The 13,191-nt window shown below is 39.8% G+C and overlaps 3 protein-coding genes across 4 annotated transcripts; all 3 read left to right on the top strand.

Moving 5' to 3' along the window:
* The first annotated feature begins 286 nt into the window (after positions 1-286).
* On the top strand, positions 287-4,735 carry tcn2 (transcobalamin II). The gene is made up of 10 exons (XM_032578453.1): positions 287-464; positions 687-749; positions 2,158-2,347; positions 2,439-2,608; positions 2,916-3,068; positions 3,535-3,707; positions 3,801-3,975; positions 4,059-4,239; positions 4,320-4,438; positions 4,543-4,735. The coding sequence occupies exons 2-10, from the start codon at positions 692-694 to the stop codon at positions 4,602-4,604; spliced, it is 1,281 nt and encodes a 426-aa protein (XP_032434344.1). The 5' UTR covers positions 287-464; positions 687-691; the 3' UTR covers positions 4,605-4,735.
* Positions 4,736-4,905: 170 nt separating this feature from the next.
* Positions 4,906-8,794, top strand: LOC116729740 (deoxycytidine kinase-like). Of its 2 annotated transcripts, XM_032578455.1 has the most exons (7): positions 4,906-5,823; positions 6,476-6,585; positions 6,674-6,873; positions 7,089-7,236; positions 7,324-7,439; positions 8,090-8,189; positions 8,359-8,794. In XM_032578455.1, the coding sequence occupies exons 1-7, from the start codon at positions 5,562-5,564 to the stop codon at positions 8,383-8,385; spliced, it is 963 nt and encodes a 320-aa protein (XP_032434346.1). In that variant the 5' UTR covers positions 4,906-5,561; the 3' UTR covers positions 8,386-8,794. The 2 variants fall into 2 exon arrangements, 1 of the variants encoding a protein (XP_032434346.1); XR_004341199.1 differs by lacking the exon at positions 8,359-8,794 and having other exon boundaries at positions 7,089-7,244; positions 8,090-8,107.
* Positions 8,795-10,059: 1,265 nt separating this feature from the next.
* On the top strand, positions 10,060-11,837 carry spaw (southpaw). Its single transcript, XM_032578454.1, has 3 exons — positions 10,060-10,345; positions 10,663-11,450; positions 11,523-11,837. The coding sequence occupies exons 1-3, from the start codon at positions 10,060-10,062 to the stop codon at positions 11,673-11,675; spliced, it is 1,227 nt and encodes a 408-aa protein (XP_032434345.1). The 3' UTR covers positions 11,676-11,837.
* The last annotated feature ends 1,354 nt before the right edge of the window (positions 11,838-13,191 follow it).

The following is a 13,191-nucleotide window of genomic DNA, read 5'->3' as shown; positions in this document are numbered from 1 at the left end:
TCAAGGTTCTAGAAAGAGCGTGAGCTACGCACGAGGCACAGGTGAATTATGGGTAACGTAGTTATGCCACACTCCACACAGATTCTTTTTCGTCAACACAATCGGTTACATCAGTAAGTTAGAATAAACGGCTCTGCGTGAAGAACCAGTAACTATATCTAGTTGTTTCATTATTAAAAGGTTCTGCTTTTCAAAGTAATAGTGATAGTTCCCTCCCAACTCTAACTTTGATTGGCTCAGCCTCACAAGCGCCTCGAATTCTAACCAATCACAATCATCTAAATGTTTCATGTTCTTTTCCAACTTCCTGTTGTATTGCCGTTTAAAGATACGATGAACTCTTCAACTTTTTCAAAGTTGTGTCATCTCAGATGATGGGTCATGTGAGACCGAGGCGTTATAAGCATTTGTCTCTCTGTTTTTCTCCCACTCAGCTCTGATTCTTCGCATTGGATACTCAGGAGGTAATAAGCTACTCTTTACAGCTTTGTTGTTAAAGTTGACAGCAAAACCATTGCGACATTACTGCTATAACAATGTCTTACTATTTTAGGTAGCAGCAGTGTTGCGTCTATATCTTGCTAATATTTCCAGATTGTACTGTTCTAATAGTGTGAAATGCTTCAATGTCATGTGAATGTTTGTGTTGTTATTTAATTTTTCTATTTTGTTTTCTTTTTGGACAGCCAGAATGTTGGCTTTAGTAATTATTACCGGACTGCTTTCTTTTGCCTCTAGCAAGCCTTGTGGTAAGTAGCTTTTAAATATATATTTCTATCTTGAAAACAGTAAACACTTTTTAAAACTACTTGAATTGTGATGCAACCAAGTCTGGAAATTCTCAGATTTTGCAATCTTCGAAATTTTGACTCTTCGATCTCGCCCAGTTGGCAGAAACTCGTTGAACACTTTAGACTTTAGGATAAAAACCTAAAATTAAAATAGAAACAAAAACGTTTCAGAAATCATTTATCTAGTATAATATGAAGAAATCATAGTAATTTTGAGTGTTTTTTTAAGCGTAGGGTTGGGGTTAGCATTAAAATAAAAGTAGAATTTTGTAGATTTTTTTTCTTATTTATTTTACTTAGTTGAACAAGCACAGTCAATGTGCATGGTAACCTTTTTGAAACTAATGTCATTGCTAAGGCCCATCCATTCGATGTCTTCCTCTTTGAGACAACAAGCAGCCTGCAGGTTGAAGATAGTAGGCCAGACATCTTTCCTCATAACACTCTCCAGTTCATACTGGGCGATCTTGAAGGTGTACCCAGGCCAGAGGAGACTTTTAGCCCCTCTGGTAAGTTCTTGCTCTGCCTTGGGGTCTCTCCCCATTGGGATGCGCCTTTAAAAATGTCTAAAATGAGGCACTCTGGAGGCATCCTGGTCAGATCCCCACACCATCTTAAATGGCTCCTATTTTTTGAGCTCCTCTGATGGTTTATGGAGCTCCTTACCTGAATCCGTTGTACAGGAGAAGTTTATTTTAGTTGCTTGCACCTAGGATCTCATCCATTCAACCATGACGTTTATCTCATGATCATATGTCAAAGATAAATTATTGACCAATCAGTATGGAGAGCATTGCTTTTTTTTCTGAGCTCTTTATTCACATTTACAGATCGATGCAGCACCTGCATTTCTGCAGATGATGCCCCAAATTGTCTATCAGTAAATCTAACAGAGGCCACCTCCACAAAATGATGTCTAGGTCAGTGCCAGTTAAGAAAGAGGGCCTGAGTGTTTCATAATTTGGATTTTGGGATATGTGTATTTATTTTGTGTCTATCTCTTACTATATAAAGATAAAAATCAAAACATCATAACCATATTTTAGAGCAAGTTCATGCCATCCATTTTACTGAATAATCCACCTGCAAGCAGCTCCATCAAAAACTAAACAAATCTGTAGAATGCTGAACCTTTTAAAAACGATCACAAGCAGCAGAATAGAAAGGTGTTTTTATTTTTACCTCATGCAATTTCTTAACTTGTATTGAGTTTATCTGGGTAGAGGGATTCTGTAATTTGCTCTTAATCTTAACTGCTGATGCAGCTTCTTGGGGTTTCACAATGCTCCAAAAGTTCTTGTTGATGTCAGCAACAACACAGAGACATCCCTGTAAGTTTTTTTGTTTTTGGCAAAATTTATTTCAGATACTGAAGGATCCAATTCTGAGCTGCTCCTGACACTCAACAGGAATCTTGTTCGTTCTCTGGAAAGTCCAGAGGGACTTCCCAATCCCAGCGTGCACCTGGGTCTTCGACTGTCTCATCACCACAACCAAGCCAAGGAGACGGATCACCTCAACAAACTGAAAAATGAACTTCACGATGACATTCAAACGTATTTTTCCACATTTCATAACAGTACATTGATGTTCTATGTGAAATTATGAACATCCATTGTTTTTAACTTTGTCTAACTTTGTCTTCAGCTCACTCTCAAACGGCCAGGCTGTGACTGGCATCATGGCGCTGTATAGTCTTGCCCTGAAGTCCTCCTGCTATGACCTCAACACCATCAGCTTCACTGCAGATGACAAGAATGAGACACTGCTGACACACCTGAAGAGGCAGATGGAGCAGGAGAAAGAGCACATCGGCTGTAAGATTTTCCTTCACAGGTTCAGTTTTTTTCTAAAACGTTTGCAGAAACTTGTTTTACTGTCCTGCAGCATGAGGTCAGAGTTCACTGCTGTGATTTGTCTCAGAAAGAAAACTATTTCTGAAAATGCTGAACAGCAAAAATGAAACAGTTAAAGACATAACTAACATAACATTATCCAAGAATAGAGCAATTATTAACTGATTCAAGCTCAGCAGGACACCATAATGCCAAAATAGCATAATTTTTTTCTAACTTTAGTAAAGATTTATGTCATTTAGTTTTTTTTTTTCCTTTCGTCTTGCAGTCAGCCACCGCCCTTTGACCAACTATTACCAGTACAGCCTGGGTGTGCTTGCTCTCTGTGCGAGTGGCATAAGGGTCAACAACCATGTCAGCCACAAGCTCATCAAAGCAGCAGAAAATGAGCACTTCAAACACGGAGAAACCGAGAGCATTGGTGAGCTAAAGGGCTGTTGAAAATCTTTGATCTGTATAGTGGATTAAATTGCACAGTTTTCGATTTGTAAAATAAAATAGCTGTGACTAGTAATTTAAAAACGACATTGACGATGTACTATTCAAATAATAAACTGTTCCGATCTAGAGAACATTTCCAAGGCAGTTTAGGCAAATCTTATCAAGTCAAGATGTGGCGTGCTCATGGAGTCCTACCAAAGGAGACTGTATTAAAAACTATTAGTTTAAGACTCTGCAGACTATGCAACTGGATTATTGCACTTTTATTTTTATCTAAAAAAATCATTTTTCAGCTGAAATAGATGATTGCAATAAAATGTATGGAAACAGTTTAGCTCTTTCACATCTTAAAATCTGGTATTGTAATAACATATTGACAACATGCAGACCAGATGTGTTTTTTAAATCTCTGTTTGTTTTTAATTCAACATTTTTGTCCCTCCTAGATACCTATGCTATGGCTGGAATGGCCCTTCAGTGCGTGAAGAACTCTGGGTCATATTCACACAATGCAGAGGAGCTGACTGTAACTCTCAACAAGATCAAGCAGAAGCTTCTGGCCTCTCGTAGATCTGACGGTCATATTGGCAATGAGTTCAGCACGGGTCTGGCAGTTCAAGTAAGAAGTTATTTGTTTTCTGTCCTCACCATCTTTCCTTGTTTCTGCATCAAACCTTAAAAATCACTCGTGCTTGATTTACTGACATTCAAGGCTTTACTGGCAATGGGCAGTGAGGTTGGAGATTGTTCTGCCTCAATGGAGGCCATGAGAACAGCTGCCAGAAGCAACACCTACCACAACCCCATGGCTATTTCTCAGACTCTGCCGGCGCTCCAGAGGAAAACCTACCTGTCGGTAAAAACTCTGGACTGCCTCAATGAGGATGGTGTGTGCAGGATTGCTTCCAGCTTTTTTTGGTCACTTTGATCGGTATCGTTTCTTATTTCACATGTTGTTTTCTTTTTGCAGACACACTGGTGCTGGAGCCTGTAGACCCTACTGTGGTTTTACCAAGTGAGACCAAAGTGAATGTGATGATGGAAGTGGTGACTGCTAGCGGAGCTGCAGCTGCATACTCTGTGGACGTACCAAAGGGTAGCTCCCTGCTGGAAGCCCTGGAGCTGCTTGAGAGGAAGAATGTTGGCTTCACGTAAGTTGATTTAATGAGCCGCAGCAAGTCACTGTCTGTCAAACCTGCTGAAGTGAGTAAAACCTGATCCTGCTTGGCAGATTTCAGAAGGAATCCAGTCTGTGGGGACCATTCTTAAGCGCTGTAAACGGAGAGCAGGCCAGACAAAGCGACCGCAGATACTGGCACCTTTCTTCTGATGGCACGGCTCTTACTGAGGGTAAAGACACACACACACTTGTTGCAGTGACATTCAGCAATATTAACTACTGTAGTCTGTTAAATTCTTTGAAGTTAAATAATTGAAATGCCTAATTTTTTCAGGTGTTGGCGACTTCAAGATCAACGCTACTCAAAAGATCACCATCAAAAACACAAGTTACTGATAATGTTGCTCTAACGACAAATTCTTTACCTTCAAATCTTTTCTGGCACTATTTTGATCTGTGATTATAGCTGAATTGTCTGCTGCTATCATTGATTTATGCATTCATAAATGGCTTGCATAAAACTGTAATTTGGGACTTCTGTGATAGTTTTTAATGTAAATGCTTTCATTTCAGTACTGAAAATGTTTTATTAGTTTTTTTTTTAGAATGAATATTCACTAGTTTGTTTCATAAAATGGATTTAAAATCTTGGTTATTTTCTTTAAACAAAATAAAGTTGTGGTGACATATCAAATAATATACAGTTATATATTATATATTTTATATATATATATATATATAGATAGATAGATATAATTTATGTATATAGCCCAACTTTACTTCTCCACTTTCTTCCTGACTGGTTTGCTGTGTTAGATGACTGAAGGTAAATTACACTGTTTTTAGAGGTATCACAATAAAGATGAAGAATCCAAATGAATGCAAAATATATTCGAATGCATAAATATGTCATTCTCCCTGTGCAACATCACCGCTGACATTTAGTTTTTACACTGACTCATAAAATCAAGAAATATGCATTTAGCGTCTAAGGGAAATAACATATTTGTTGAAAGGCTTTTATTGTGAAGTAAATGATGTGCCGGAAGTGCGTCTAGTTGCTAACGCTACGCTGGTAGCGTTTAGCAACTGGCACATGTTACAAAATTTAACTCAGAATTGTGCTAACGAGGAGAGACTTATGCGAGACTGAAATTGGACTTTTATAATCGAAATAAAGTATATGTTACAAGCGTAGAAAGACGTTTTAATTTGCTCCGATAGTTGATGTTGCATTAGGATGTTTTGGGTAGAGCTAGCTTTCATGAGCTCATCTCCTGGTGATGTTTCTGCTGATTAATAAGAGACAGGGAAAGTGTTTGCTATCATATAAAAATTAAAGTGCATTTCCTGATGGCTGCCCTGCACCGACTACTTATGTTACACCGGGTTTCTGAAATCCAGAAACCGGGTTCAGGTCTGACGCAGCTCAGGAGGTTTGCATCCACACTGTGGAAACCACCAAACAGCTCATTTCTGAGAGGAAGGACAACTATCTGCAGTTCTATGGATAAAAATATAGGGGATCCAAGTGTTTCTTGCTCTAAAAACTACTCGAGTTCATCTAAGGATGGTGCATCGCGAGTGAAGAGAGTTTCTATCGAGGGAAACGTCGGTAAGATCACTGGATCTTTAAGTTGTGTAACTACAGAGAGTCCGTTGTAATTGAGAAAAACTAGTAGATATAAAATAAGTTATTAAAAAAGTTATTGTAAAGATCTTTATACAGTGGCATACCTCAGTATGATCTCATAGATCAGACTTTTGCGTGGCAAAAGTCTCCTTCAGAGACAATCATCTGTGAAAGAGCTGCAGGGATACACAACTCAGAATAATCAATTTGTCCTGCACTGCAAACATATGGCCTCTATAAACACCAGTGCTAAAACAAAATCAAGAAAAAGACTGAATCCAAATGTACACCACACTTTTCGGTTTTTATTTGCAAAACAATTTGAAGAACAATTTATGCATTTTCTGTTTTCTATTTCGCAATTATGCGCTACTCTTTTGGGCTATCATAAAACCCCAATAAAGTTTATTTATAGGTTTGTGGTTGGTTGAGAAAAACTAAAAAGCTCAACATGTATGAATATTTTTGCAAGACATTGTATTTCTGGTTAAAGTGAGTAAACAGAAACGATCATATTATCCTGGTGAAGGAATTATTATGGTTTAATGTGTACAGGTGATGTGAAATTTAAAGAATTGCACATTGGGAAGACTGCATAATATTGCTACTATGTCATGTGCTTTTCTCCTAACAGCTGTTGGAAAGTCAACCTTTGCAAAACTCCTGCAGTCGGTTTCTACGGACTGGGAGGTGGTGCAAGAGCCTGTCGGTAAATGGCAGAACATTGAGATCAAGACCTCAAAGGTGAAATTATTTTTCTCCCAGACACCATTTGACCATTTGGTATGATAAAGAGGAATAAAAGACTAAATTATTCCAATTTATATACCAGGAAATAGATGCTTCACCCCAAGGAACAGTCAACAACTTGCTGGAGATGATGTACCAGGACCCTCAGCGCTGGTCCTACACATTTCAAACATATTCCTGTGTGAGCCGAATGAGGATACAACTTCAGGCCCCTCCTGCTCGTCTCCTCAACGCAAAGGAAACCCCTGTCCAGGTGTATGAGCGCTCGGTCTACAGTGACAGGTGAAACATTTTATATCAAGACTCACCCATGTCCGTGTCTGTCCTTAAAGCATCAGTCCTTTTAAATAAACTGTGGTTCCCAGAGTTCCCAGACATAAGAACACATTCTGGATTTCAAGTATTGTGTTGATTTATCTTTGGTGAATTCAGAGTGAGATCCACTTATGTAGCTTTATTCTGCCTACTTAAAACTAACCTTAAATCTTCTCTGTCAGATACATCTTTGCTCTGAATATGTTTGAACTGGGCTGCATCAACGCCACTGAATGGGCGACGTACCAGGACTGGCACTCCCTGATGGTGGAGCAGTTTGGACACCGGGTGGAGCTGGAGGGCATCATCTACCTCAGAGCCTCATCCAAGGTATGGATGTAAGATCCTTTTTTTTCTTATTATTGCTCTGAATTCAAAACCTGGCAAAGAAATCGCAAGCCACTTTGCTTCTCTCAGATGTGCATGGAGCGTCTCAAGTCACGGGGAAGACCTGAGGAGGAGGGAGTGAAGCTGGACTACTTGGAGACGCTGCATAGGCAGCATGAGAAGTGGCTGGTAGAGAAGAGTACTGAGTAAGAAACACATCATGTGTCTGCAGAAAATAAATAAATACATTTGTGGTAAAACAAAATTGCACCTTCATTCTTCTGTGTATTTCACATAGTACAATATGTTAAAAGTAGTCTGGTCTTTACCAAGTTTAAATATATTTAAAGGGACAGTATTATGGAAAAAAAAATTTTTTTAGCTTTATGTTATGTTGTAATGTTTCTCCCTGGAGTGTTGCTTTGATTTTCTTTCTTGTATGTTTGAGAAATTGTTTAGTCTCCCAGGGCAACCCTCCAGCTGTGCAAAACTCCTGGGTGGGTCTAGCTCCTCCTTTGAGGCGCAGCTCCTCTTCAGAGCTGCAGTTTCCAATCTTCTGAGCTCCTGCCTTACAGAGCAGTCTTCCTCTGCCATGGCATCACGGCATTTTCTGTTGTTTCTGATCGTGTAACCAAACTAACCGTGTTGTGATTTAACTAATTTTAGAGCTCTGTAAAAGACAATTGATTTTTATTTTGCTCAAAACACGCTTTCGTCTTACCAAGACTGTAACATAAATTGAGTATTTTAGTTTTTCAGTAGTAATTACTGTAACAGCAGATGGCAGTCTGCATTGTGTGGTATTTGAAGCCTTTAATGTATGTGTCTGACACAGCTTTGCTCTTTTTAACCTTAGGATACACTTCGAGAAGTTGAAAAAGATCCCTGTGTTGCAGCTCGATGCCAGTGTGGCATTTAATAGTGATCCCAAAGTGCAGAATCTGTTTGTTGCAAAGGTAAGTTTTCGACTTTTCTATCTTGTGGCTGCTGTACCTATGTGAGCCACATGGGGTCTCTAATGTGCTTTATCTTATAAATTTGCTAATGTTTATATTTTAATGGAATTTATGATGTGTACGTGTTTTTAATCCACCGTGATCCTAAATAACTTTTTCACATTTACAGGTGAAGGACTTCTTTAAAACTTTGTGAGAAGATGCACCTGAACAGTCGCTAACGGAGGGCAACAAAAGACATCAAAATGACACAAAAGAGCACTGTACCACTGTTTTTAAAATGCACACAGTTTGTCTTTATATGAATGTTTCACTTCTAGTGATTCTGTTACATTTTTTTTTATTAAAGTTCCAGTTGTTTGTTAGTTCTCACAACACTGTTTTCCAACCAGAATTCTTGAACTGTATAAATACTCATCTGTTAACGTATTTATTTTTTCCAAACAATAAATGCAGATGAATCCAGCAGTTTTTATACCAAGTAATAATTATAAGCTAAAGAATGACTGTGAAAAGTGCCACAAAGTGTTTAGTGAGGATCTGTATGTGTGAATTTCTTATACATTGTTGACTAAATAAAAATGTTTTTTTTTTTTTAATTGCCAGGGGTTTGTTTATTCTTTGTGTTTTTCTGAGCATCTTTACACAATGCCTTGAAAAACTACTTTGAACTTTGGAATGCAAAGAATAATTATTTTTAAATGATGATTTCACTTATTAATGGAAGAAAACAAACCTGGCCCACTGTGAAAAAGTAAAACGCACTATTAAATTTAAAAGAAGTCATAAACTACATTTTTGGAAATGCTGAGTTCAATTTCACTTTCCACACTCAGACATAATTATTACCAGACCTGCATAAATACGAAAGCATTTCCATGCAATCTTTCTAATAAAGCTGAGCTGAACTAAAATATCTTAAGAAACAACACATCATGCCCTGATATAAAACAATAATCAAGAACAGATGAATAATTTACTTGATTTGTAGAATCAAAAATTTTGCTTTCTTCTGGAAGGAGAATGTTGTCAAATCATTACCTGATGTCAAGATTTATTTTATCTATGGAGCAGAATGAAGATTAAAAGAACGTCAGCAAGTTCAGCTCTGAATGGTTCATCAAAACCAAGTGAACTTTCTGGAGAGACCCAGTCCCAATTTAACTTTAATCGAAATGCTTTAACTGGTACACTGGAAATGCGACAATTAGTAATTAAAATATGATCTAAGTACATTCACAATAAGACAAAACTAACTTACAAGCAACTTTTTTCAGCAGGAGCTTGTTTTAAGTAAATAATTCCTTAATATTGATTAAAAAGTACTTGTTAAAAGTGAAATAATCTGCCAGTGGAACTAGGACAGCTCAGTGTAACGTCTGAAATCTGCTGTTTGCTCTCAATTTTATTTAGAGGTGTCTGAGTAAAAGGGAGTCAATGTGACACTTTTCAGATTGTTATTAAGCTTAGTTTTTTGTTGATCTATTACATCAAATCATAACACACTGGTTCTTGGTTGTAAGGTGATTTGGTTTTGAGAGGTTAAAGAGTAATGCAACACGTTTGCAAGTCATTGTAAAAAAGGTGTCAATAATATCAGTGTTTCATTGTTAATATAACCTGTTTTGCATTTAAAAGTTAGTTTGACAGGACAATGACCTTGGCTAAAAGCAGCTACTCTCTGGCCCTCTGATGTGCTCTGATGATCAGAGGAGCCGTTAAGATGCCTGCAGTGGTCAGGGGTCATCAAAGGGCAGCTGTCCGTTATAAAAGGCCAGTCTACAGCTCCATCTGCACTCAACATCATTTGTGCCCTGGAGCAGCTGGAGGAAGGACAGACTGAGGCAGATCTTTGTGAGTTTCAGCTAAAATGGAGAGCAGAGTCCTGGCTGTCTTCTGCACGCTCTCTCTCTGCTCCTTTGGAGCCGTCATCTCGACACGGACGCGTAGACATCACACACACCTGGAGACCGGTTCAGCTCACGGAAACATGTCAACTAATCATCGCAGCAGATATCCTTTGTACATGATGCAGCTGTACCGCTCCTTCAGTGCTGCCGACTCCATCGCCTCACTGACTTTCAACACCTTTGCAGCTCCAAGGGACCAGCTGTCAGCTTACAGCTCTGATTCTGTCCTGAGTCTAGTGGCCAAAGGTTGGTAAACTTTTTTTGTTCAAACATTCAGGACTGTTACACCTTGACTGTTAGTTTCTGTGTTATCAGACCCTCCCTTTTTACAGCTCAGCAAGTGTCAAAATGCTTATTGGACTTAAAGGCTGGCTCTGTTTTATGTGGGGCGGTTGTATATTAGCCCTCAGACGGCCTTGTGCAGGGGGGTCCAATACACATCCTGCCCCGTTTCCCCTCTCACTTCAATGTTTTGACATCTGTCCAGCGACCTGGCCTCTCCACGTTCGCTCAGACTTGGAGTGTCACACTTTGATTTCTCTTTCTCCTGGTTTTTCGTGAAGGTTGTCATCAAGTGGGCGACAGATGGATGGTCACCTTTGACATGTCTTCCATCTCCACCAGTGAGCTGGTCCAGCTAGCAGAGCTTCAGATCCGACTCCCAGCTTTCTCTGCCTCTCACCATGCTACTGTGGATTTATATCATTCCCAGAAGCACAGCTGTGACCCGGATGGCCAGGAGTCAGAGGAGGAGGCTGTCTTCTTGGGGAGCTTTGGTGCAACACCGAGCAGCACAAAGTCTTCCTGGAAAGCATTCAATGTGACAAATCTCTTGAAATACTGGCTTTACCAGGGAGATGCAGTGTTGAGCCAAGAGGGCTCAGGGGTGACTCAGAAAGACGACGGGAGCGGTTATGGGGATGAAAACATCTTGGGAAGAAGTCAAAGAAAAGTACAATATCCAACCACAAATCGGGTGATGATGGTCATCTTCTCCAAACACAACCTGCCCCAGGATTCCTCTGGAGCTTACAGTCTCATTCACACTGTGGAAAACTCCAAGTATGTGACAGCCAACAGGGTCAAGAGCGATAGGAAAAGCCGGCGCCGCAAGAGGAACCGATTGGAGGCCCTGCGAGTTACCCATGGAGCTGCACCTACCATGGCCCTCGCAGCGGAACAGGCTCAGGGGCTTCTGTGTCGCAGGGTGGACATGTGGGTAGACTTTGACCACATTGGCTGGGATGAGTGGATCGTGCATCCGAAGCGCTACAACGCCTATCGCTGTGAGGGAGAGTGTCCCATCCCTCTAGACGAGTCCTTCAACCCCACCAACCACGCCTACATGCAGGTAAGATGATGACTACAGAGTATGGCTCCTTCTGATTGTGCAGTTCATGTGAAATGTTCTGTTAACTTTCAGAGCCTGCTGAGACATCACAACCCAGGAAGAGTGTCCTGCCCTTCCTGTGTGCCGACACGCCTCTCCCCGCTCTCCATGCTGTACTACGAGAACGATGACCTGACCCTGCGGCACCACGAGGATATGATTGTTGAAGAGTGCGGCTGCCACTGAAAGGATTACTGCATAAACCTGAATTGTTGTGTTTTTGTTTGCATGTAACATTAATAATCAAGTATAATAGCATTTCTTGTCATTTCCCTCTACTGAAAGCATTTCTGTGTTGAAATAAATTTCTTATCCTTTCTGGGTAAGATTTTACTATTCTATACATGTTACCAGTATGTAAATTTTAATAATTTGTCTATTTATAGATTGCTGTATATTTTTGTATATAAAACATAAAAGAATATATTAAAATCTTTTATTTTGACGAATGTGTTGGATTATGTGGCTTATTCTTGATCACATGGTCTTGGAATATATAATATATACAGAACTAAATACAGGATCTTCTAAAAGTATTTAAATGAACATGTCAACAGTGTTATGTGACTCGTAGATAAAAACCAGCACAATCAAGTCACCTAACTGGTTATTAAAGTAAACCTAGGTGTGATTTAAGATGAATATCAAACCAGCTGTTCTGTGAAGGTCTCATAGGTCTGTTAGAGAACAAATATGTTGGAGGCCAAGGAACACAGATGAGACAGGAAGTTATGGAGAGGTTTAAAGCAAAGTGAAGTTATAAAACCATTCGTAGCTTTGAACATCTCACAGAGACCTGATCAACCTGTGGGCTGAAGATGGGCAGAGCATGGCAGTGGCACATCTGCAAACCCACAAGGATGTGGTTGTCCACCTGCACCAACATGCTAGGAAAGAACAATGGCATTGATAAGAGAAACAGCCAGAAAGTCAAACATAACTCTGGAGGAGCTGTAGAGATCCCCAGATCTCTGATCATGTGGAGAACATCTGGTAAGACGAAAACTGCTGCTCACAGATGCTCTGCTCAAATGGACAAATCTTGGTTTCTAGATGCACAAAGTTGGTAGAAAACCTGCGGCTGTAACTGTAGTCAAAGGCGGCTCTATCAAGTAGTGAATTGGAGAGTAGAATAAAAATGCACAACACACATAATAAGTCCAATTTACTGTCCCAATCACTTCTCCTCGACCTGATAATCACCCACATATTCATCACACTTTTTCTTTGCTGACTCCCAACCAGCTAACAGTTTAGTATGATTACCTCTTTCACCTCAGCAATCCACATCTCAAACACTTTACAGCACACCCATTACAGGTGTCATTAGCTGTCCTCCTTATCCAGGCTTCTTTTGTTGATTGTGAACAACAGGCACATGGGTTAAAGCTACAGAAACCTCTCTGGATCAATGGACCAGAAAGAAGGCAGCAGTGCTTGTTTATCCTGGCAATGGGGGATGGAGAGTCAGGAAGCAGAGGTGACACAAACAAACAAAGCCTTGTGGAGGAATGGAGAGACTCAGAACCTGCATGGTGAAGGTACTGTGGAGGCGAACCTGGGAACGACTGGAACTGATCAGCTGAAACTGTTCGATCTATGTTTATCCAAGACGAGACAGAACTCAAACTTTAGGGGTTATTCTTATTTAACTAATTCCTTCTGGGCATTTCAATGAAAAACAATCCTTGAGAACATGCAT

Source organism: Xiphophorus hellerii, chromosome 12, assembly GCF_003331165.1.
Source record: "Xiphophorus hellerii strain 12219 chromosome 12, Xiphophorus_hellerii-4.1, whole genome shotgun sequence".
Taxonomy (NCBI): Eukaryota; Metazoa; Chordata; class Actinopteri; order Cyprinodontiformes; family Poeciliidae; genus Xiphophorus; species Xiphophorus hellerii.
The sequence above is the reverse complement of the archived record's forward strand: the minus strand, read 5'-3'. Positions and strand labels throughout refer to the sequence as shown.